Source organism: Dipodomys merriami, unplaced genomic scaffold, assembly GCF_024711535.1.
Source record: "Dipodomys merriami isolate MVZ:Mamm:240054 unplaced genomic scaffold, mDipMer1.0.p SCAF_1, whole genome shotgun sequence".
Taxonomy (NCBI): Eukaryota; Metazoa; Chordata; class Mammalia; order Rodentia; family Heteromyidae; genus Dipodomys; species Dipodomys merriami.
The window spans coordinates 100,295,435-100,322,697 of NW_027202270.1; the positions used below are offsets into that span (position 1 = coordinate 100,295,435).

At 34.3% G+C, this 27,263-nt stretch overlaps 1 protein-coding gene across 6 annotated transcripts in view; it reads left to right on the forward strand.

Moving 5' to 3' along the window:
* Nucleotides 1–27,263, forward strand: part of Akap6 (A-kinase anchoring protein 6) — a 469,667-nt gene that overhangs the window by 379,966 nt on the left and 62,438 nt on the right. For all 6 annotated transcript variants that reach the window (XM_070026462.1, XM_070026459.1, XM_070026473.1 and 3 more), the window contains 2 exons: nucleotides 1,913–2,059; nucleotides 5,305–5,529. In XM_070026462.1, the coding sequence (XP_069882563.1) occupies nucleotides 1,913–2,059; nucleotides 5,305–5,529 (372 nt within the window). The remainder of the gene's footprint in view (nucleotides 1–1,912; nucleotides 2,060–5,304; nucleotides 5,530–27,263) is intronic.

Consider the following 27,263-nt stretch of genomic DNA (forward strand, 5'->3'; position numbering starts at 1 on the left):
CTAAACTGCTCTCTTTCTTAACTGGTTTGCTGTGTAGGAGCTGCACAAAATTGGGGCAAAAAGAAAAAATGAGAGAACCACAAATAAAAATGTTAGTCAGTAGAAGCCACTCCCAGAAGGCATAACCAGGGGACTCACTCTCCCATAGATGACTGCTCTTGGCAAAATGGAAACATTTGAATAAGGTTGCTTGTCTGCCTGAAATACTGGTTTACCCCAACATTATGTCAGTCTCATCAAATTAATCATGTAACTCTTTACAAGGAAATCTGATTACATGAAGCAGATTTCCCTCTCCATCAGTCTTCAAAGTTTTCTAGAATGCTTGTTAAGTATTCAATCCAGAAAACTCAAGTGGACACTGTGTTTTCTGTGTTGTAGTAATGTGGTTCTGGTAATTGCTTGATGTTAGCAAATGTAATCAGAATTTCCCATGTATTACAGGCCAGATTCTGAAAGCACTAAAACAACTCTTGATTTTCTTCAATATGCATATTCATGTAATTTTGGATACTCTGACACCCTGATCAACATTCATTAATAATATGAAATGCTTTAAATCACCTCATTTAAAACATTTTGTTCTATGATCCACAAATGACTAACATTTGGAGAAGTTTACATAATACAAATGATGTTCATGTTTAGTGTAATGAAAGATTAAAATATGAAACTAAAAGTATGCAAACATATGCATGCAAATGCTGAAGATCTATTAATTGAAACAGTGATTTCACACCTTCTTTTCTTTTAAGCTGCTTCCAATTGTATTTTACTTTGGGAGCTTCTGTAATACCATGTTTTCAAGGGAAATGAAATCACCCAAGTACATGCTTTAATTTTCTGATTAGCACTACTTTGCTAGGACAAAAGTTTTTCTTAGTAGATCTGATAAGTATTACACCATGGTCATTTAAGTCAAAAGATCAATGCTACCGTAGAACTCAGTAACCTAATAATTTTTTAAAGTATGGTATGTGCTAAAATGTAAAATATGTTTGATTTTTCCTACTGAGATATTTTTACATATATATTAAAATATAGTCACAATTACTTATAGTTGTCCACTAGACAATGAAGTTATCTAAATAGAGTTATTGTAAAGAATCACCACAGTAATTATCTTTTTAAGTAGCTCCTACATTATCTCCAAGAAAACACCTTTTAAGAGAGACCCATTTGGCAGTTTGCTAAATTTAATGTATATTGGGGGATATATATGTATATATATGTTTATATATGTATATATTAAAGTTTTATAATATACATGAGCAGCTTACAGTAATAAAGAATATAATTTTGTAACCATTCCTAAATTATTGTTTCTTCTCTCTATATGAATTTCTTGAAGCCCACACAGACTTTTTCAGTAAAACAAAAATGAAGACAATTTGTTAATTGAGAGTTCAGAGAACTTATAGGTTGAGGAAGAAGTCCCATAGGAAATGAGGTATGGCTCAAGTAGTAGAGCTCCAGCTGTGCTTTAAAAAAAAAAAAGCTGAGTAAGAGCTTGAGGCATTGAGTTCAAGTCATCATACCAGCAAAGGAAGACATATACTCTTCTTATTTTGGAGTTTGTCTTTTGGGAACTGAGATGACTTTTGGCTTTGTAATCAAATGTTGACCAAAACTAACTACAATATCAAATATAAACTTAATTTTAAAAAGACATATATCAGTATCATTGATAGAATAACTTAGATATTTGTATGTATGCATAATAATGTAATTTGATAATATGTTTAACTGTTTTCAACAATATTCCTCAATTACCCATGACACTTAGATTTAGGCTCCATGTCAGTTTTATTGGAAACAAAATCTTTTGCATCCATAAGCATTATAAACTCTGTCAGAGATGTTCTAAAATCACCTCTATTCCTAATGATATCTCTTTCTCTTTTCATTTTAGCGGTACAGTGTAGAAATGTCCATCAGACATCTGAAAAAGACGGAGCTGCTTAGTAAGGTTGAAGTTTTGAAGAAAGGTGGCGTTTTACTACCAAATGATCTCCTTGAAAAAGTGGATTCAATTAATGAAAAATGGGAACTGCTTGGGGTATTTGCATTTTTATTACTGTTTGTAGGTTATGTGTACATTTTTTGTGTAAAGCACTCTATCTGTCTGATTTCTAATTTGAGGCACAAATATCTCTCTCTTTGAATTCACTACCTACATTTCAAACAAGCTATTCATGCTATTATGTGAAAAACATTGCTTTTCCTCTTCTGTTGATTTTTTTTTATTCTGAGCTTGTCTCCTCTCAGATTTTAATAATTTTGGTTCTCTAATACATAAAAAGTAAGTAAAATATGCCATGTATTATGGGTATGTACCAAGTCAACTATGATACAGTATATCTGATATATACTGACTGTCATGCCTGAATGAATGTTAATAGAATTTATTCTGAAGGTACATGTTAGAGACATCCACTGTTTAACTATTTACTGTACCCTTAAGATGAAAAGTAGAGTTGTCACTACAGCATTCAAGCTACACTAAAGCCACCAAAACAAAGATGCAAATCTGACCCAGATCTGAATTGCAGAATTAAATGGGCCCTTTTTTGTGTGTGCCTCAATTTCTAGCTCACTTTTAACAAAAGCAAAGAGAGAGAGAGAGAGAGAGAGAGAGAGAGAGAGAGAGAGAGAGAGAGAGAGAGAGAGAGAGAGAGAGAGAGTTTTGTGTAATTCATTTCACGGAATGATGGGCTGGGTCTCAGCCAAAGACTGAGATGCAAGAATCTGGCAGAAAGGCAATCTAGAGACTCTGTTACCCAGACAGTAGGATGGCACAGTACTGTCCCCTGGTTGGAAGACATCAGAGAGGGAGAAGTTAACCTGTAGTTTTTCATCAGCTTCTCTCCTAAATTGCCTTCACTTCAAATCAAGGGTAAGCTAAATTTGTCAATTACCTGAATGATTAATCATAACAGCTAAGTATGGGTAGTGTCAGTTATAGAGCATAATTTTTCATGCCTTCCATTTTTTTGCCTCTTTAAATTTTTTAAAGAAATAATACTCCAAAAATATTTTGAATTAGAAGCTCTCCATGTACCTTGATGAATTGGAGAAATGCCAGTCTTGTATTTATGCCATGCTTAATCACAGTGATTAAAAACCTGCAAGTTTAAGTCCTTAGTTCTCATCTAAATTCTATACGTTCTACAGTTGTGCAGAGGAACTTAAAATGCTAAAAGTTCTTACTCTCTAGCCTATTGTTACATTGCCTTTTAAAAGTAATTAGTGCCTTGCACTTTATAGGATGGTGATTTAAATCAGATCCTACTAAATTCTACAGAATTCATTGAGAGAATGAGGAAGGTAAAGAGTATATGATATTTTAAAATGTTGTTTACAAGATAGATAAGAGTAGCAGGTTTATGTTCTTGATAGAGAAAATAATAGTCTATTTCCATTGCATTTGAATATATATTTTAATAATTTGACAAATAATGAACAGTGGTCCCTTTTGAAATCTATTTGAAGTGTGCCATATATATTTGCTTCTTCGTCACAAAATTTTAGTCAATATTACATTGAAGAAACAATATTTTACTGTTCCTAATGAATCAGAGACCTTAAAAGTGGTTGCCATCTTGACAAAATATCATTCAATTACAGTGTGTAGTTTTGTGACACTTTAGGAAGAAAGTGGAATAGAGGGAATATTTTAACAAAACCTGTACCACACTAACACCACCAGGCATACTGTTTTAATTGGCATGATTACATTTTAATTGGCATGAAAAAAATTAAAGACAAGGATTTTAACTTCTAACAATAGTAAAATAGAGGGATATGGTTTTTAATATTACTTTCATCTAAGGTGAACAGTGTGGAATGGAAATACATTAGAATGAAATGTCAGTGGTGCGTACAGTTTAATCTGTGAAATTTTGTCCCCAGTGCTGCATATTACTCTGTCTCAATTGCATATTAAACAACCCTATCAAGGCAGGCATTGGCATCTGCTGTGCTGACACAAATTGTGAATTAAATGAAATTGATGTCCTCTGTCGTATATTTATGAAGACGGACCATTCTCTGAAGTATTCTGTTTATGAAGAATTTATGATTGCAAACTGTTCCAGAACAAAAAAGTGGCAATAAATTCTTTTTTGTGACCCTACCCTCCAAGGGCATTGATTTCACCTCCTGCTGCTACTTTTGTTACAGCATAAAAACAATAGCTAAATCTGAATTCCACTGAGAGTCTTTAAATTATCAATATTTACACCATGAAAATACAAGGGTGTTGCCAAGAAAGGCTATTTTTCTCTTACAGTCTCCTAAAGATCCTATTTACAAAATACAGCACAACAGATGAATGTTTGTTGACTTAATTTTATTTGTGTTTTAAAGCTTATTTTTTGTAGGTTTAATTTATCATTATAGATTAAATCCTATTGATTCTTTGAAGAGAGCACTTTCCACCAAAAAGAAAATAAAAACAGTTCAATGTTACCTTCATGCCATAATTGATAATCTAAGTGGGCTCCTAGCACAGTGATTGGGATGATTTTAACACATTTATTAGAGCTTCTAGCATCTACATGAAAAGTGAGAAGAACTGTGGGGTTGAACAATTTCAAAGTCAGGTCAAATCAGCAGCAGCAGTAAGAAAGCTTCCTCTTTAAAAAATATTACTGTCATATCATTTGGCAAATTGTATTTCACAAAACAAAACCAAATTTAAATCTCTGCGCAATCTATCCTTGGCCTCTTTAGTATACTGACTCAAGTCAGGTTTCTATCAAACATTTTATGCTGAGAAATTTTTATTGTATATTCTTGTCATGAAAAGTCAAATGATTTTTTGGGGGGGGCGGGGTCCGGTCGTGAGGCCTGAACTCTGGGCCTGGGCACTGTCCCTCAGCTCTTCAGCTCAAGGCTAGCGCGCTACCACTTGAGCTATAGCACCATTTCTGCCTTTTTTTATTTTCTGCTTATGTGGTGCTGAGGAATCGAACCCAGGGCCTCATGCATGCAAGGCAAGCATTCTACCATTGAGCTACCTTCCCAACCCTCAAATGAATTTTTATCTGTGACAAGAGTGAACTTTTGGACCAAATGTCCTGTTAAGAGTGAATTAGGTTTTTCTAAGCATCCACTAGTTGTTAGAACACCATGTACTGCCTGAGAAATGGAACCCTAAATCGAGCAGCAAGCTAATCTGGCCTGAATGTTATCAGTGAGAAGTAAGGTACAGCTGGACACTTTCAGGTAGCTTTTATGATGTGCTTTTGGTTCCTAAGCTAATCCATGTTGTTTTGTTTTGTTTTTAATCTGATGCATTAGAAAACCCTAAGAGAGAAGATACAGGACACAATGGCAGGGCACAGTGGATCAGGCCCACGTGACCTGCTCTCTCCTGAAAGCGGAAGCCTGGTAAGGCAGCTGGAGGTCAGGATCAAAGAACTGAAAGGGTGGCTAAGAGATACAGAGCTTTTCATCTTCAATTCCTGTCTGAGACAAGAAAAGGAAGGAACAATGAATTCTGAGAAACAACTGCAATACTTTAAGGTAATAAAAAAACAATCAAAGTTGATAAAAAGCTTTCTTTATGTAGAGATGAAATATTTATCAAGTACATAAAGTATTATGCCCCTGTATCTATGTATCACTGTGCACTTAAATGTTTCCTTGAATTTATGGACACCTTCCACATTTCTTATATGCTAATGTCTATATATGTACAAAGATAAACATCAAGCATAGCCAATATACATTGCGTAGAGGAAGTCTCTGCTGCCTATGTGTTTTATACAATGACAGTTGAGCGAGGACTTTGATAAATTCAAAGCAGATCTGTATACACAAAGATTTGCTGGCAACTCTGAAAGACAGACCTAAGCATTCTATAAATAACTTGACAAAAAATTACTTCTGTAAATTGATATGTTCAAAGCACATGATTTAATTGAAGACCATTAATGCTAACAAAATAAACTGTTTACACAGGAATTTATTCAGGGAAGAAAAGCCGTGAACAAAGTTCCTACATTATGGCATATTCCGTTGGAGAACTGTGCTAACCTTACCAACTCAACTGTTTTCATGTTTGTGTTTATACAGTAGCATTTACTCTGGTTTATTTCTATTCTTTAAGTAGTATCTATTCCAAAGTATGTGAGAATACCCCTAATTATCTAAGTGGGCCCATACGGCTTGAGCCCTCCAATTAGTGATTGTATCCTTCCTGATGTCAGCCACAGGTTTTAGGTTTGTAGAATGTAATGTGGTGTCAAGAACCATTTTAGTATGAAAGATCTTAAAGAGAAGGGACCACGTCTCCTTTCTGATAAAGAAAGGTTTTGAGATCAAACAACCAAACCCTAGCTCTCGAGGACTAGGTTTTATTCATTTAACCACAGTCAACAATCTGTCAGAGAATGTAGTTACCTTCTCTTTTAGGCACATGAAACATCTACAAATGGTTTCCAATAACCTACATTTACTCCACTCATATAAATTATTTGTTTAGTTGAGTATGGTGATGCATGCCTGTAAACACATTACTTGGGAAGTAGAGGTAGAAGGATCATAAAGTTTCACTTAGGAGCCCAAGAAGTTAACTGAAAATGTACTACCAAGGTAGAAAATATTTATGGCCTAAAGTTTAAAACCCAAATGAGTTATAATTCCCACCCACATATTCCCAGATAAAGGAATATGGCATCATCAGATATTTGTCCTTATTTGAATTTCAATTCTCATGCATCTTATAAACCATATTTATAATTATAGGGATGGATATTGCAACCATTCTTCTCCTTCTTGTGTTTATTACAGCTTTAGCAATCTAATTAATGGCCCTTACTTTAGCATTAGACCAAATCCTAGGCCAATTAATCATGGCATGTGTCTTGCATGAACCATGATGTCTTGATTTCTTTTTCTATAAAATAGGCTTCCATTAGTATTTATTTCACAGTTTTGAGTTTATATATGTACATTATTATTTCTACTTTTGTAGTGGTACATTGATAAATGATAGAAATTTCTTAATAGTAAAAGCTCAGAGGTGTTATATAATCATTAGAGACAACAGCAACTTTTCATTACAATTGTTTATCAGCCTACCTACTTACTTACGTTATACGTAAATATTGTGGTTTCCTGCGGGAAAGATGCATACAGAAGAGGACAGGCTTTCTCCACAGGCTTTAGCTTTATGATTTTCCAGTCTCTAATATAGCTCGAGCTCTTAAGGCAACCGATTCCTTTCTCTAACACCCAGAGTAATGATAGGTATACACAGTGTACACTCTGGGAGACAGAGGAGCGTGCAGCACAGAGAGATGGGAGTCATTGTCTTTTGAGATAGCACTGCAGGGTTTTTTTGGTTGTTGTTCAGAACTAGTCTGGGATGGGAGGAAAGAGCAGGATCTTCAGTTTGCAGAGAAAAAAAACAAAAGCAATTGTTAGAACTTTTTCCTTTTTTTTTTAATGTGATAAATGTGGGATTAGAAACAGGAGAAAATTCTACCCAATCAATAAAGAGCAGGAAGAGAGGGCAAACACTAATGTATGAACCTAGGGCCTGTGACAAAATTGCAAAATTGTCCAAGACTGAACGTACTAGAACAACAAAATGTAGGAAAGTCTGTCAATGACTTGATGAGGCCAGCTGGCAAAGGGCCTTCTAGCACTGTGTGAATGCACCTTCAATGCCATTGGCTAAAAATCACTGCATCTCCCCTCCCCGCCCCCACCACGGCCCTTCATAGAGAAAAGAATGTAATTACTTAGTCATATGTTCCTTGCACTGCAAAGCCAGGTTCATTATTCTAAAGACACTGAATTGAGGACAAATGATCCATCATCAACTAAAGAAGCCTCAACACTGGTCCAGACCCAGAAACAGCCAGGGAAGGTCAAATTCAGACCTCTTATAAGACTTTGTCATCAAGAAGGTGAATGAAGGATTCAGGTTGGCAAACTTGTCAGTGATTAATGCACCAAAATCTGTAGTTTAAATTTGACCAAGAATTTATATATATATACATATTTATGCTTAAAATATACTATAACTATATCTAAAATTGAAAATTATGCTCACCCTCTTATATGTATGGGTGTTTTATGAGTCAAGAACTTGATTTGTGAAAATTACATGTGACTTATTTGAATCTACAGGGCACCTAGCAGCAGAAACAGAAAAACGGTGATATTTGTATGTAGATTCCAACACTCTACCATTCACTCTGCAGTTCACTGACCTTTCAAAGAAATGTTGAAACATTGTTTTATTCGTAATCAGGGTTTGAAAAGCATTTTCTGCACAAGGCCAGCTGATAATATAATCTCTGTTAGAATTACTCAACTCTACCATCATACTGCAAAAATAACATGTAAATGAACAAATGTGGCTATCTTCAATAAAATTAATTACAGAACTATTTATGAAAGCAGCAGTGGGCTAGATTTAATCCACAGGCCATAGTTTTCTGGTACTTCTCTACATTATAAAATGTGGAAATGGCTGCCACCTGCATCTCTTTTAAGAAATTATAGTAGGACAAAATATACTTATAAAAGAGAAAACTGAGGTGGGGGGAGTCGAAATAACTTATTTAAGCACATTCAGTTAGTGATAAGGATCAACAAGCCTGTAAACTGTTCTGCAACAAGCTACTACTTGGTAAACTCAACAGTCTCTTAAGTCAAAAGTCTATTTCTTTCTTTTTTCTTGTTTTGTTGGTTATGGGGCTTGAACTCAGGGCCTGGGAGCTATGCCTGGGCTCTTTTGCTCCAGGCTAGTGCTATATGACTTTGAGCCACAGCTCTACTTTTGGTTTTCTGTTGATCAATTAGATCTAAGAGTTTCATAGACTTTCCTGCCAGGGCTGGCCTTGAACTGTGATCCTCAGATCTCAGCCTCCTGAGTAGCTAGGATTACAGGTGTGAACCACCAATGCCTGGCCAAAAGCCTACTTCTAGAAAGAGAATTATACTGTAACAAGTCACTTTCTTCTTACTTTGTCCCATTTCTTTTCTTTCATTCTTTTTTGTTATTGTAAAGCTGGTGTCTTTAGCCCATTTCTAAATATTTTTTCAGCCAGCTAAAGGAAGTCAGTGATTTGATGTTTTAAATATTGGAAATTAAAATTTATAGAGTGGGGATTTTAAAAGGATACACTATAAAATGTGCAGCATTTTCAAGTAATTATTCTGAAAAGAACTATCAGAAAAGTACTTTTATAAAATAAAGTGAAAACTAAAAGACCTAAGGAGAAAAGGAATCCTTATATACTTAGGTGGGAATATAAATTATTCCAGTCACTCTGGAAATGAGCATAGAGATGCCTCAAAATATTAAGAATAATCTGGTGGTAGCACAAATCTGTGATCCTAGCACTGAAGGGATGGAGATTGGAGGATCTTAGGTCAAGGTCAGGCTGGACTATGTATCAGGGGCTGGGAAGGTGGCTCAGTGGTAGAGCACTTGCCTTGCAGGCATGAGGCCCTGGGTTCGATTCCTCAGCACCACATAAGCAAAAAGAAAAAGCCGGAAGTGGCGCTGTGGCTCAAGTGGTATAGCGCTAGCTTTGAGCTGAAGAGCTGAGGGACAGCGTCCAGGCCCAGAGTTCAGGCCCCATGACCGGACCCTCCCACCCCCAAAAAAAAAAACTGTATCAGAAGCTTATCTCAGAAAAAAAGGAAAGCAAGAAAAGAAAAACTAAGCATAGAACTACATATGTTTCAGCTATAATCACTCTGAATATGTATCTGAAGGAATGAAGTAAGACACCTACATATGTATATCCATCATGGCACTGTGCACAGCCACACTATGGATATGGATCTACCTAGATGAATAGATGATGAAAATGTGTGTGTATGTGTGTGCCTGCACGCACACATGTGTATCTCACACCACTGCAGACCATTATTCAGTCATGTAAAAGAGTGTTATATATTTGCAGGAAAATGGATGAAACTAGAAAGTATCATTATAAATGTAGTAACCCCAACCAAGAAAGACAAATATTGTATATTTTCCCTCAAGTGTAGAATCTAGACCTAAAAAAAGAGTAAAGGGTAACAAGGATGTAAGAGGATAATAGGGAGTAATTATTGTCAAAGTATGTTACATACACATATGCTAAAATATAATAAAACTATTGCTTACAATTAATATAGACTAATGAGAGATAAAAGCAAAACTAAGAGTTATTTCCTCATATTTCAATGCATAAGTTTTAGAAATGTGAATAAGACAAACCTAAGAAAGACTCTTCAGGGAACTTTCTCCTATACATTATTATTACTCTCAAATAGCCCCATAAATAATCCTACCTCCTGTGACCTCAAACCCCTAATATAAAGATTAGATTGAGAGCTAAGAGAGATATTTTGGAAGTTTTGATAGGAAGGAAAGTAGATATAGTTCATTCCTAGTGAATCATTCCTAGTATTCTATCTGGAGTGATCACAAACTTTCTAGTAGTGCTATTGGCAAAGGTTCAAGAATAACAGTATTTGGCTGTAGCCAAAGCATTTTAAATCAACAGGGCTCAGATAGGATTTAATCCTTTCCAAAGGTCTCAGATAATTTTTAAGGCTATTATACTAGCTCTATACATTAGTTAAAAATCTAAGTATGTTCATGAAAACTCAGGGCTGGTAATGTGGCCCAAATAATCAAGTACTTGCCTAGAGAGTGCTAGATAGATCCTGTGTTTAAACCTCAGTACCACAGAGAAAAAAAACCACTTTTATCAGTCATTTCTCTACTCTATATTAAAAATTATCACCTAATACATCTCTAGAAATAAGTTTAAGTCATTTGGATACAACCCAGAACTGACTTGTAACAAAAACTGACTGAGGTTAGGCTAAAATTCAATAATACATTTAAATAAATCTGCTTCCTACTACTGTATGGGGAAGTGGAAAGATCCAAAGGATATTTTTACAAGCAGTTCTAGGACAGCTTTCTAAAGTAAAAGAAAGTGGAAGAACGGCTGATTGTTAAAATGATATCTTTTAGGCAGTAAATGATACTCATATGGAATAGAGGAGCTCTGTCCTTGTTTATGCTAGAGTTTGTATTGCTGCTGCCAGGTAAACCAGATTCACGAGACTAAAGGCTGCCAAACTTACATGAGGGCACATCCATTCTTCGTTGCCTTGAAAATAAGACTGTACTGTATTTAGGTTATAAAATCAGAATGATAAACCTTTCTATTCTTAACCTCTTGCCATTATGTTACTATAATTTTGTTATTACTAAACTCACATTAAGAACAAACTAGAAGAATAGATTGCAAAGGAAGTCTGTGCTCTATATGCAGATGTGTAGAGTAGTATCACTCAAAGTGAATCTGATTCACCATTATGTGGAAATTTAACAATGTGGGTTCAAGAGGCGTTGCCTTAGCCAGACACTGGTGGTTTATGCCTATAATCCTAGCTGCTTCGGAGACTAAGATTATGGTTTGAGGCCAACCAGGTCATAAAAATTTTACAAGATGCTTTTTCAACCTATATCTGGACACAGTAACACAAGCCTGCCCACCCAAACTACATGGTAGGCTGAGAATGGGAGGACTTTACTACCAGAGTCTCCCAGGCAGAAAAGCCTTCAAGACTGTGTCCATGGAGGAACGCTAGGATGCCAGCAACAATGATAGAAAGCCTAAAACTAGGAAGTTTATAACTCAGGTGTACATCCAGGCAAGAAGATGACACTATTCCAAAAATAACCATTAAAAAACAAGGCTGGAGGCATTGCTCATGACATATCATCTAGCATACACAAGACTCTGAGTTCAAATCACAACAAAATTAAAAAGGCCATGTCTCTTTCTAATTTATGATCTTCCATAAGGCTTCAAATTTCTCATCTTTAAAATAAGCATAGTAGCAGCTCTTACCTCAATGAGTAGTTATGAGTATTAAATGAGATAGTATATATAAAAGCTGTTTGAAAAAGATCTACTTAGTAAGAGACCAATATATCTTTACTAAAATATGAACCTATACACTTCTAAGCATTTAACAGAATTGTTAAATAGATAATACAAATACCTTGGAGTTTCTTTAGGCGAGTTGCATAGCTTACAGGAACTGAATTACCTATTAATTGGGTCCTTGACCAATTGCCAACTAGATAAAACCATTGGCAATTATTTTTTCCATTTAAGATTAGGATATAGACAGTATGCCTCCCAATTTTTTCCCTTTGAGTTACAGAAAGAACAGCTGTTTGTGGTACAGAGACTAAGTTCCACATTCTTAAGGACCTCCCCCACCCCCCACCCAGGGGCTTGAACTCAGGGCCTAGGTGCTGTCCCTGAGCCTCTTTGTGTTCAGTATAGCACTCTACCACTTGAGCCAAGGGCCACTTCTGCCTTTTTCTGAGTAGTTTATTGGAGATAAGAGTCTCATGGACTTTTCTGCCCAGGCTAGCTTGGATCTGTGGTACTCAGATATTATTAGCCTCCTGAGTAGCTAGGATTACAGGCATGAGCTACTGGTGCCCAGCTGAGTACTTCTCTTTATTTACCTCCCTTTCTCTCTTGCCTTCCCCCTTTACAGACCTACATTTAAAAGGAGAAAAAAAAACCCTTAATTTTAAATGTTTATGTTGAACTGTCATTTTTCTTAACTTCACTACAATGTTATTTCTTCATAATTGACCAGTTAGTAGTATTTATTAGAACTTTAATAGTCTTTTTTGGTTAATCCCATGTGATCTAGGACTTTTAACTGTCTAATGTGATGAATAGCTACTCCTTGCCTATACTTATTATTTGTAAATTTTAGTTTATGGATTGAAATATTCCCTCCGATTTTAGCAGTTTATGTTTCTACAATAGCATCATTGCTCACTGAAAATGTATCCAATTCTATATAAAGTTATACAATATATAATTATATAAAATATAATATATTAATATATAATGTCATAAAATGCCTCTAAACAACACTTTTGGGTTTGCCACAAACTTCAATTGGAATCTCCAGAATTTATTGACTTCATTGAAAATATTTCATAAGGACAAAATGCATCCTTGGAACCAAAGTTTTAACATTATTGACCTTGGCAACATGATAGCAAGCTTTCTTTTTGTACCTATTTTTTTCCCAACATTATATTATCTTTATAATTTGAATACAGATGCTAGGCTAAAATGGGAAAGAGAAGTTTCCCTAGTTATGAATTTCAGTCTGGATGGCAGCATAAATAACATGATTATGTTTTCACTGGTTTATAAATCAACAGGAAATAGTTTGATTAAGTCTTCTCTTATGAGTCTTTCCATTTCTTTTTTTATTTTTCTTTCTTTTTTTGTAGGAAATAAGGGTTAAATAAGGATTTCATTTTTGTTTTTGTTTTTTTGTTTTTGCAGAGTGATAGAGGAAAAAAAACCTTATGCTTGGGACTGTGCTTCTTCTTTGTCTTTCTTTTCCTTTTTCCTTTTTCTTTTTCTTTTGCAATAGGGCTATTTTCTATTATAGGTTAGCATGATGGCCTTTAAAAATGTAAAGATACTATTAGTGGATGAATGCATATGAAGCATCTTGACTATTTACAAAGGAAGAAAAATAGTGTCATATGTGATTACAAGGATGAATCTTTCCTTTTTTGATGATGTATGTATAAAATTTTATTTACCCTAATTGCTTGTTGGCCTTGCATATAATGTTAACCATATTATCAACATATTAATAAAGGAAACAACTATTTCTGAAAATTATTTAAAGGCAAGGTATTTCTACTTCTGAATTGCATATAATTCATCATTCTTTATATTTAAGGGCATATTATTTTGTGCAAATGTCTGTATCTGAATTTTTTATCTAAGATTAGATATTAATACCTTTTATTTATTCAGTAGATGTGACATACAGATAATATATTAGAAGCCATATATCATTATCAGTGGAAGGTTAAATCAATTAAAAAATAACCCAAAACAGAATTCAAACATTGGATGGATGATGTTTTTGTCCAGTCTACTGTTCTTCTTTTGATTGGGAAATTGAGTCTATTAATGTTAGGGTTATTAGAGAGAGATGTGTCATATTTCCTGCCATTTTCTTGATTTCCTGTAGTTTCTTTCCTTTTCCTGTGTTTACTAAATTGGTCTTCTAGTGATTTTTGTCTGATGTGCTTCTTTGATTTTGATTGTTTTCCTCAGATTGTATTCTTCCCTTTAGAATTCTTTGTAATGCTGATTTAGTGATCATGAATTCCTCTAATTTTTGTTTGTCATGGAAGGTTTTGGTTTCGCCATTTAATGTAAATGATAGCTTCACAGAGTAGATCAGTTTAGGTTCACAGTTGTTCATCTTCAGTGCTTGGATTACACCATTCCAGGCTTTTCTTGTGTTGAGAGTTTGTGTGGAAAGGTCTACAATAATTCTGATTTTCTTTCATTTCTTTCCATTTCCTTAATGAATGGTACAATATCATTCTTTCTGATAAATGAGTAGAATTCCATTGTGTATATATACTGCATTTTATTGATCCATTCATCCTTTGAGAGTGATCTGGGCTGATTCCATATCTTGGCTATGGTAAATAGCACTACAATGAACATGATTGTGCTGGTGGCTTTACTGTAGACTTGTTTGTGCTCTACTGGATAAATGCAAAGCAGTGGACTTGCTGGGTCATAAGGTAGTATGGTTTTTATTTTGAGGAACCTCCATACTGCTTTCCAGAGTGGTTGAACAAGCTTACATTCCCACCAACAGTGAAACAGAGTTCCCTTTTGGCCCCATCCTTGCCAGCATTTGTAAATTTTAGTTTTCTTGATAATAGTCATTCTAACTGGGTGACATGGAATCTCATTGTTTTGATTTGTATTTCTTTTATGGCCAAAGATGTTGAACATTTCTTCACATGTCTCATCTATTTTTACTATTTTTTTCTGAGAATTCTCTCTTTAAATCATTGGGTTATGAAGTAAACCAGACCCAGAGAAACAAAAATAGCACGGTTTCCCTCTTTCATGGTAGCTACAATATATCTATAAATCTGTAAGTAAACACTTGGTAGAATGCAAGTGATTACAAATGAATTGACTGAAGTATAATAAACTCTATAGAGAGCTCAAATAGTATTATTCTTTAGATAGACTAAGTCAAAGTCCAACAAAACAAGTACCATGATATGGGTACTTGCAAGAGGGAGGTAGTCACAGGGAAAGAAGAATCCAATCAAGAATCAAAATTAAGAAAAATAAGGGAAGGGGTAATTCAAGTTAAAATGTTGAAGGGATGACACAGATCAAGCAGCATTGTAGATATAAACTGCTTTCTTAACTGTTAAAGAAACTACATATCCTAAAAAAATAAGAAAAGCAATGAAAGGGGTAGGTTATGAGGGGTGGGTGGCATATTGAAAGGGGTAACATTATGAGGATGCATAGGATTCATAACCTGTTTGGTTGAATGGCAATTAAGTAGTTAACCAACTACTTAAGTAAAAAAGTCATTTTTAAATACAAAGAAATGGCCAGGCGCTGGTGGCTCACCTCTGTAATCCTAGCTACTCAGGAGGCTGAGATCTGAGCATCGCGGTTCAAAGCCAGCCGGGGCAGGTGAAACCATGAGACTCCTATCTCCAATAAACCACCAGAAAACAGGAAGTGGCGTTGTAGCTCAAGTGGTAGAGCGCTCACCTTGAGCTGAAGAGCTGAGGGACAGCACCCAGGCCCAGAGTTCAAGCCCCACGACCGACCAAAACAAATAAAAAATAAATAAATACAAAGAAATGCTCCAGTAAGCTTCAAGTGCAGTCATAACAAGCAAATAATTGTACAAGTCTAAATAGTGAAAGGCAAGCTAGGCTTGCCAGTAATCCCAGTACTCAAGAAACTGAGGTAAGAGGATTTTGAAATTGAATCAAGTTTGGGATACATATCTAGAATCCTGACCAGTCTGAGCTACATAACACAATCTGTAAAAAAAAAAAACAACAACAAAGTAACTCTTGGTTATCATTAATGACCAGGTTGAAGTGATGGAGAGTTTGACTCTCACAAAACTAAGAATTCTACAATCATAGGCCCAGGATTTTCCTTTCTTATGCTGTAGATGACTTGAAATGAGCAATATATACAAAGTCTTACTATCTTCTTGCTTGTCTTTTGTTGTTAGTTTTCAATATATTGTTTAGTTGAGTTTGTTTTACAGTATGTTCTAATGAAGTCTAAATGTCGTTTCTTTTACAGTATATTTTAATGAAGTCTAAATATCCATATGTTTTAAATATGACTCAGGCTATTCACCATATTCTTGATTCAGTTGGCTTATCTTTTAATCTCATCACATTAATTGACTTTTTATATGGACAGGGATTTTTTTCTGTGAAGAGCCATTTGAATATTTGCAACATTATTTAGAAATCATACAAAATTATAATACAAGCTGACAGGTCACATGTGTATCTTGTCACATACCAAACGGTGTCTTGGGCATATAGACCTTGACCAGGGTAGACTTTTCTTCACCCTGAATTATTCATTCAATAAATATTTATTGGACACTCCCATGCATCAGGCACTTGAGTCCCTATACAATAGTCATGTTTAAATATTCTTTATTGAGTATAGTTTTGTTCATATTCATTTTAGTGAATTGAAAAGTTTGTTAAAATTTTTCTTTTGTAATATCACAAATTAAAGTATAATCACTGATAGCAATAAACAATTAGTTAATTTTTATTAGCCTATATTGATGTAAAAGGAAAATTTCATTGTGACATTTCCATACATGCACACAGTATTCCACTTTTTACTTTTTTCAAGATTGACTTACTAATTTCCACAAATGAATGAGAATATGTAATGTTTGTCTTTTTTTATCTGGTTTATTTCACTTACCCTAGTGACTTTTTTTTTTTTTTGTCGGTTGTGGGGCTTGAACTCTGGGCCTGGACACTGTCCTTGTGCTCTTCAGCTTGAGGCGAGCGCTCTACCGCTTGAGCCACAGCACCACTTCCTACCCTAGTGACTTCTAATTCCATCCATGTTTATGCAAATGATAGGATTTCATTGTTTTTATGATTGAATAATATTGCACTATGTGGCTATATTGCATTTTATCCACTCAGTCACTGAAGGGCATCTAGGTTGACCTCATATTTTAGTTACTGTGAACAGAGCTAAAAAATCAATTAGAGTACAAATATCTTTTCATCAGTGATCTCATCTCCTTTAGAAATGTCTAATCTCCTTTGGATATATGTGTGTGTCCACTTATTCTTAAGTTTTTTGTTATCTCCAAGTGAATGTTGGGATAAGTTCTCTTTGAGATTAAATAAATGGCTCCCTGTACAAATATTGTCTGAGACAAAAAGGAAACAACTCATTTAGATTGTCTTTAGTTTGAAATTCAGGAAGGAGAAATTCAGGAAGGAGAAATTCAGGAATGTGTTGTGTGTTGATCCTGAGCATAGGAGTAACCAACTCTAATGTTAGGTGAAGTTGAAAGCAAACCAAGAATACTAGTTTGTTTTTTTGTTGGTGATGTCTTCAGTGTTCCTAAGCAAGGAAGTAGTGCTATAGACTATATGAAGGAGAAAGACACATTATTTGTTATTCTGTAATTTTAGTAACACATCCTGGGGCCTTGAAATAATACAATTCCACTGAGAGGGAGGAGGATTCCTTCCCCAATTTTATTAAAGTATAATTGAAAAAATTGTATATATTTACAATGTACAATGTGATCATTTGATATCCATATAAATTGTAAGATGATTAAGTTGAGCACATTGATGGGTATTTATTAACATATCTAATTAAGGTTTCTGTTCTGTATAGCTGAAACTTTGTACTGTTTCTCTAACACCCCTTCTCCCCTCCTATCCCATTATTCGCCATTTTACTATTTGCTTCTTTGAGTTTGACTTTTTTTAGAGTCTATGTATATGTGAAAATTTATTTTTCTTTTTACTTATTATTTTCCTTTTACATATAGATTTCTCTTTGCTCTTGCAAATTATGCCCTATGTGCTAAGTAACATTCTGTTTTCCTTCCTTCCTTCCTTCCTTCCTTCCTTCCTTCCTTCCTTCCTTTTTTCTTTCCTCCTCCCCCTCCTCCTCCTCTTTTTCCTCCTCCTCCTCCTCCTCCTCCCCCTCCTCCTCCTCCTCCTCCTTCTTCCCTGATTTCTTGCTTTTTATGCCTGTTCTGTAGCTATAACTTAGGGCCTCATTCTCTTGCTCAGTTTTCTTGTTCATGGGTAGTACTCTACCATTCAAGCCATGCCTCTTGCTTCATATTTTGCTATTTAATTGAGGATGGACTTTTTTTGTACAGGCTGCCTCCAAACCAAGATCCTCCAGTTCTCAGCCTCCTGAGTATCTATGATTACAGGCATTAGCCCCTACCCTTGGATAACACCACATTTTCTTAATTCATCTTTTGATTAGCACTTAGATTGATTCCATTATCTTGGCTGTTGTGAACAGTGCTACACTAAACAGGAGAATGCAGATATATCTTTGATGTACTGATTTCATTTCATTAGAATGGATACCTAAAAGTACAATTTTGTTTTCCTTGCTTATTTGCATAATTTATTAGCACATGATTTATGTGCTAAGTGAACATTTTGACTTTTTCTAATCTTAGAGGAAGTTGAGTATTATATTAGCTATGAGCCTATTCTATTTGTGAATTTTCCAGTTTTCTTCCTGATACTGGTTTCTACTTTTATACCATTTTATACCATTGAATTTGGCCTTCAACTGTATGTGTGCCTGCATGAAAATGTGTGTATGTGTGTATATGTAAGTGTTCTATCACATGACCAATATTAAAGATTTTTTTCTCTGAATTTGAAAAGAATGTGATATTTTGTTGCTGTTGTTAGATAGACTATTCCCTATATTTCTGTTACATCCATTCAGGTCCACTATTTCTTTATTGATATTCTATCTGGATGGTCTCTCCATTGTTGAATTGAAGGTAATGTTAACAACACCTCTCCTAATTATAGTGCTGTAATTTCTCTCTTCATGTCAGCATTTCCTTTATTTATTTAGTTATTTGTAATATCTATAACCTCCTGATGAGTTTACTGTCACTATAAAATGAACTTCTCAATTATCACAGTTTATAACTTAATGTCTATTCTGCCTGAAATAGCTATAACTATTGTCAGATTGCCATTTACAGTGAAATCCTTTGCATCCTTTTGCTTTCAGCTTATATGTACTTTTTAAGCTAAAATGAGTTTTTTTAGGAAACAAATAGTTTTAAGTTTTTTTCTTAATCCATTTAGCCTCTCTGTGATATTTTGTTTGAATAATTTAATTGATTTATATTTATAATCACTGATGGTTAGTTATGTAGTTTAGTGATAGAGTATTTGCCTAGCATACTGGATTCAAGCCTTAACACTGAAATTAAAACTCTCAAACTGTGAAACAAACCAATAAAGTAATTACTGATACGTTAATGCCATATTTTATTAAATTTTGAAATTGCTAAAATATTTCATTTTTTTCTAATTCCTTTAGTCCATTCTCTATTACATGATATTTTCCTTTGTGGTTTGATTACTTTTGTAGTGGCATGTACTGATTGTTCATTCTCTCTCTCTCTCTCTCTCTCTCTCTCTCTCTCTCTCTCTCTCTCTCTCTCTCTCTCTCTGTCTGTCTGTCTCTCTGTCTATCTTACACACACACACACACACACACACACACACACACACACACACAATTTATGTTTGAAACTATACTTTATTGCCAGGAAGCAGGCACTCTAGCACTTGAGCCATGTCCCCAACAATTCTTGATGATGATGATGATGATAATAATGATGGTGATGATGATGATGATGATGATGATGATGATGATGATGATGATAAACCTTTTATTATAGAGACAGTGAAACTTTTTTCAAAAAGAAAATCTCTGGATTAATTCAGAGGATCCATCTGCCAAAGTTATACGCTCAGCTCAGCTCTCCTCCCACCTCAACTAAGACTTCACTTGCTGTTGACATCTCAAGGTCTCTGGAAAGAACAGAGGTTGCCATTCCCAGGGTCAGGCTAATCAGGTCAGATCCGGCTAAATGGAGACTTAGGAATCTTGACTGCTTATTAGCTCAAAGCTGTCCCTTCCCTCACTTCAGCAAATTGTCTGAGTGAGGGCAGATATCTTGGTGAGTTTGCACTGTTTGCATAGCCTCTATCATTGTCATGTTCTTGCTGATCATCAAGAAGGACAAGACAACCGTGATAAAATAGCTTACCCCCACAGCACAGAGGACCAGCATGTGATCTCATGAGCATTAAGGGCAGTTTGAGTCCTTTGTCCTTTTCTTTTGTGTGACTATTGTGTTTTTTTCTTTGTGGTTGTGATAAGACTTACATAAAACACAACAGATAAATAAAACATAAGCAGATAACTTAATTTTGGTTTTACAGAAAACTATACCATTTAAATTATTCTATATTTTATATTGTCCATGTCATAATTTATAGCTTCTATGTAGCATGTATCTATTAACAGAACACTATATCTATATTAATTTCTAACACTTTTGTCTTTTAACTTGATATTAGAGCTGAAGCTGATATATGAGCCAGGTAACAGTGGCAGCATGCCAGTAAGCCTGACTACTCAGGAGGTTGAGGAGCATGTGGCTCTAAGCTAGCCTAGGAAAGAAAGTCTGTGAGACTTCTATCTCCAATTAACCACCAAAATCTGGACGTGGAGTGAGTGAGTTGGGGGGTAGGAGGGAGAGAAAACGTATATATGCATCACTGTGGCAGTCATATATTCAAAATTACTATATCATTAGCTTTATATTGATTTTCATACTTCCATACATTTTCATCCTTTCATTTCAACTGGAAGAACTCCCTTCATATTTCATTTAAGGTAGATCTAATGACAATGAGTTCTCATAGCTTTTGTTTCTCTAGGAAAGTCCTTTTATCTCTTCCATTTCTGAAGGAAAAGCTTGCCAAGTATTCTATTCTTGGTAGGATTTTTTTCCCTTTTTTTCTCCTTCTCTTTACACTTTAAATCTATTCTGTTGTTCTCTTTTGGCCTTTAAGGAATGTTCTGTAATAGATGTCTGATGATAGTCTTCTGAACATTGCCTCATATATGATGAATTACTCTACTCTTGCTGCCTTCAAACTTTGCTCTTTAACTTTTAAACATCTGATCATGTGTCTTGGTGAAGATATGTTTGTATTTAATCCATTCATAGATCTGAATGTTATATCCTCCAGATTTGGGGATTTTTTTCTGAAATTATTCTTTTAAAAAGCTTCTTTCAAAAAAATAAAAAACAAAAAGCTTCTTTCTCTTTCATTGTTCCTTCTGACATGCTCATATACATATATTAATTCTGTTTAATGATATTTCATAATTCCATGAATGTTTCCTTTCTGTCTTTTTTGGCAATCTAAAATGGCATATCTTGAGCTGTCTGATTCCTTCTAAAATTTTGTCAGATATATTTTTGTAGATTTCTTTGGAATTTTTCAGTGTGGTCCTTGTGTTCTTTAGCTCTAGAATGTCAGTTTGATTCTTTTATATATGTTATGTCTTTTGGTTGGATTCTCACTTTGTGTATTGTTTTCCAGATTTTTTTAAGTTGTGTATGTTCTTTTGTATTTCACTATGCTTCTTTAAGATAATTGTAATGAATACCTTGTTGGGAAATTTAAGAATTCTATTTTCTCATAGTAACTTACTAGTACTTTAAGTTATTCCTTTAGAAGTATCCTGTTTCCATAATTATTCATAATTCCTGGTTTTGGTTCCTAGACATTTGGAAGAAGTAGGCATATATTCTACATTTAACAGACTGACTTTATAAGGGAAAGCACCAAGTATCCTGAGTGAGACATCTAGCAAGGCCCATGGGCAGGCTTACTGCTGAAATTCTTGACTGGACTGGCCTAATGCCTGGGACAAAGGAGATAGTCTAGTATCTGAATCCACAGGGGTTGTTCTAGAACTTCTGTCTGTAAGGGACTTGAGACTGTGTGGGGTCTGGACTAGGCTGTGGGATAGGTCTGGCACCTGGGTTCATGGAAACAAACTGGAGCACATTCTGATCTGAATAGGTCAGAATAGGATGTACCATGTGATTTAATAGAAGTTTACATAGTGTGAATATGTACGTATGGCATTCATGGGGAGGAGCCAATTTGTTCTCATGGGTAGAGATGAGGGTAATAATACCTAGAGTATCTCTAAATTAGGATCCAAAGTCAAAGTAGAGTCAAAGATTAGAATACTGTGTGCATGTTGAGTTCTGGAGATAAGTAACTAAAGGAATTCTTTGCTTTGTATGCTCACATATGTTATTCAGGTGTGTGAGTGTGTGTGGTGTGGTATGTGAATTAAACTATGTTTCTCATCAACAAACCTGTAGTATAAGCTTTAAATGTAGGAATTACCTTGAAGTTTTATTTGTTTTTCATATTTTTCATAAATATGAGAGACAACACCTCCAAGTTGCAAAAAGTACTGAGCAGATTTTGGGATAGAGACCTAAGATCATTTAACTAGCTCAGTGTCTTTTTTCCAAAAAGAGAGAAATATGTATTTGATAATTTAAATGACTCAACTTGGACTAAGGCAGCCTGCATGTCCTGACACCATTGCAGGCCATAGTCAATAATGCCAAACTAGTGATGTCTTGGGATCAAAAAAATTCCAAATCCAAACTTTTCCTTTTTAAATAAGTCTATTTCATTTGATATTTAAGGATAAAAATGGTCATCACAAGTAACACTGTGGTTAATAGGAAATATAGAGATGCTACTACTAAGTATTATTGTAAAGAGAATTTAAAATATATACAATAAAAAACCATGGATCCTCTAGCATTAGAACACAGCTATTTACCATCTTAACCTACAACAGCTTCTCATTTCCAGGGACTTTACTCTCGGGAGCTCAGTTCTATATAGAGTTCCTATCATTTTTCACCTTATGTTTATGTTACACTTCTGTACAGTAGCTTAAAGAGTTTTATAGACATGAACTCATTAATCCTCCTAAAACCTCTCTAAGATAGGGAATAGGCACAAATCATTATTCCCATCTGGAAAAGAATAACCTAACATTTTCTCTTAATTGAACTGATTCTATAAACTGTTGATTAAATCAAAGTTATTAAATTTTGAAATTGCTACAATATTTCATTTTTTCTAATTCCTTTGGTCCATTCTTTATTACATGATATTTTCCTTTGTAATTTTTATTCTAAGGGTTTTCATTCTACTACTTGAGCTACAGCTCCCTTCTGGCTTTTAAGTGGTTAGAAATGAGTCTCATGAACTTTCCTGCCCAGGCTGGCCTTGATCTGTGATCCTCAGATCTCAGCTTCCTGAGTAGCTAGAATTACAGGCATGAGTCACTGATAACTGGCTTATATTTATTTTTTTTAAATCCATTTCAGAACACTATAGGGTACCATTCCTCTGTCTCAGTATAAGGTTTTGTGATGTCTGGTGCCAAAAGATTTAAGAGAAAGATAGGGAATATATATATATAAGTTATGTCATTTACTCTGTAGTATAAAATGTTATTACTAAATGACATTATTCTAAGTTACAGTTTCTTCCTCACTCCAAATCATTTCTCAAATATTCAACTCATACATGATTATCATTAGCTTTCTTAGGCTGTTTTTCTTTGATTATAGTACAAGTAATGATGAGAGGACTATCCTCTACCATACACTGTGTTTTTTTGTAGGAAACAGACAAAAGAGAGGTGTATTGTCTTTTCAGAAAGGAAACAAAAGTGCCTTTTTTAAAAGTAAATTAGACTTAATTAAGAAAATATTCTTGGACCTTTAGTTATGGAAGAATGAAGTTCTTATATTTTCTCTCATTGGGTTCTGAAATATTGCTTTTAGCTAAATAATCATTATAGCAATTGGCCTGTTGGCTAATATTTAGTCAGCATCTCTCTACCTATATAATGTAGTAGTTGAAGAGTAGTTTGCACTGACATCTTAAAGACCCTGAGAGCGTGGTTATTACTGCACATGTGGGAATACTGAAAACTGTTGAAAAGGAGGTAAAATGCACTAGGCTTCCACCACAAAAGCAAAACAAAAGGCTAAGATGAAAATTCCTAGTTGGCCCAACTCACTGGAAAAACTTTTTTTGTTTTAGATCATATGAAAATAAAATCATGACTTTGAAGTTATAAAATTATGTCACTATCTCTTCTTGGTTAGGGAGGATTAAATGAATAACATTGACTTTCTCCTAGGATTATCTGCTTTCTCTTTGGAGATGTTAGGCCCCACAACCTGACTCTTCCTACATTTCTGGTGTTCATGAATCCTTTTATTTCCATCTGTAAGATTCTAGGATAACAAGGATAATTTCCTGAATTATTAGTTTCCAGTGATTATAATTCAAGTTATTCCTTAAACTTTATGATGAATTGAAAATGTTTTCAAGGAAATCAAGAGTAGGCAAAAGTAAGTCAAGAAAAATAGAATTTGATGGAAAAGATGGAAGATAGCCAAATATTTATGGACAAGAACATGAGAAATACACCATCTAGCTGGGTTGAGCAAGTCATAAAATTAATTAGACAATATTCCCTCTCCCATGAATCAGGTTGCCTGTGTACTGTACTTTATCTCTGAGAATTCCTCCTTGCTCCTGTATTCTCTAACTTTCCTTCTTAATGTTAATTTTTTCTCTAAGTATAGTCTTTGCGATGATCCTTTTCTCATAGAATTTATTATGTGGGTATAGGACTCAGTAATGCAGTGATTTGTCAGACAAAATTAGTTCCTTTTTTCCTTCTAGATTGTACTAACTATCCTTTGATCTTGCCATGAAATACTCAAGATCCTGTATATGCATTTTGTGTGTGTGTGTGTGTGTGTGTGTGTGTGTGTGTGTGTGAATCCTGCAGCTTGAATTCAGACCCTACGTTCTATCCCTGAGCTTTTGTGTTTATAGCTACCATTCTTCAACTTGAGCCACAGCTTTTTGGTGGTTTGGGTGGTTAATTGAAGATAAGAATTTCGTGGTCTTTTCTGCCTGGTCCGGTATATATACACACACACACAATATATGTGTATATATAAATACGTTTTTATTATAAAAAATACTGTACAGAGGAGTTACTGTTACATGAGTAAGGTAATGTGTACATTTCCTATTGCCTGCTCTGGTTTTGAATCACAATTCTCAGATCTCAGTATCCTGAGTAGCCAGGATTACAAGCATTATCCACCAGTGTCTGGCTTCAAGGTCTATTCCAGGTAGCTGGAACCAATTAAGAGAAGAAAATCACTTTCATCTACTCCCCAGAATTACTTTAAAATATTTCTTATAGAATCAATAAGAAAGAAAACTTCAGTGGGTATTGTAAATTGGTTTCAAAATAAAATAATGGAAAGATAAATGATAGTACCTTATCTGCTTATGAAAACCATGATTGTAGGAGTTAAACGGAAGTATTTTGTAATATTATGACTAAGTTGTATTTATATGAACACCACTTTTTCCTTTATTGCTAAAGTTAGTTTTTATAATTTCAGAATAGTTTAGCATCTTAACAATAATGGACATGTTTTTAAAAGATTATTTCCAAAAGTATATTCTTTATTCCAGGGAGATTCTGTAATAGATACTAACATTTTAGTAATGATATAAGCAATCTATAAGCTATTATGGTTTTCTTTAGAGTGACTTAATCTTCATATTGTTTTGTATGTCTGGAATTTTAATAGTGTTTTTAATTTAGAAAAGAAAGTATATAACATATTACTAATTGCATGTGAATATGAACTAAGAACATAACTACTGAATTCGATTCTTATAAACAAACATATTTAAAAGTACTTAACCTAGTATAGAAAAAGTGACAATGAAATTAAAGAATGTCACATGGGGATAACAGCAGCTTTCATGGAATAACACAGCTAGGGTCTACATTTTCAGAATAGTTAATATAATTTTGGTCTGCATCTTTAAAAAGGTAGGAAGGATAGAAATGTTTCCTTCTGTATTACATACATATATAATAAAATATATGTAATATATTCTAAAAATATACAGCGTAACAAATGAAAGCAGAAACTATTAAATATAAATGTAACGATTTGTAAAATAATTATATTTTCCCTTGACAACATCTCTCATCTAAAGTCTCTAAGAATTTACGGTATTTATATTCTGGAATTTATATTTATATTTCCTAACTGATTGGTAAGTATACAAATTTGCAAGAAAAAAATCAGATTTTTTTTTTAGGCCTATGATTCAGGTTGATCAGGGCAGGGAGATAAAAGTGACTATGTTGTTTTGGGACCTATGTTATCTACTGGCAGGCAAATAAACAAAGGGGAAATGATTTTTATGAAATATGAAAATAATCACTGGAAATATTTTGATTCTACATGATCATAAGAAATAATTTAGTCTTTTGAGTCAAGGCTCACATTGTCATATACAATTTTATAACTACTTTGGCATACAGCCCACTTTTCCCCAAGGAGTGGATAGAGATGTGTTTTGTGAGCCAATTCAGGGGCTTTAATACTATTTTAAAAAAATCTAGACTTTATATTGAACAAGTCAGTTTGCTATTTTGAAAGAAGCTATAATTTACTTAAAATTGTCATTTTCTGTTGCTGACTTGCAATTAGATGATATTTCCAAAATGTTATACCTAGATTCTGCTTCTACCATCACCATAATTGAATGTGACAGCCAAGATATTATATCAATACATTTTCCATAATTAGCAATAAGGATCCTGCCAAGGGTTAACTAGAAAAGTTTCATAAATATTTTCTGCAAATGGTCCAGAAGGCAGTATTATGCTTTTGAAATCTGCTAATGTAGCAAAGACTCATGACAACTAGGAGACAAATCTGTGAGCAAAACTGTTTGGAGAGAATAGTTTTGTAGTATATGATATATGTTATGTTAATGAGATTATTAGGACTCTCATCTATTTTATTATTGGAGACCAATTTAATAGAGGCATTTAAAAAACAATATTTCTGCCTGACTCCTAGAAATGAAGAAGATACATTGATATAATTGAAAGCAAATGATTACATGTCATGCCATTTAATCATGTCATTTCTCAATTGCTATTTTTTGCACTTCACTGCATATGTATAGAATATTTAGCTTCCTGAGTTAAGTTCCTGAGTTATAACTGAGTTTGGTCTCTATATGGACTGACATTGTTTTGAGATTTTACTCAATATCTAAAATATCTAAGTATTATTTGCTATATTTTCCTTAAAATATGCAAGTCATTGTTAAG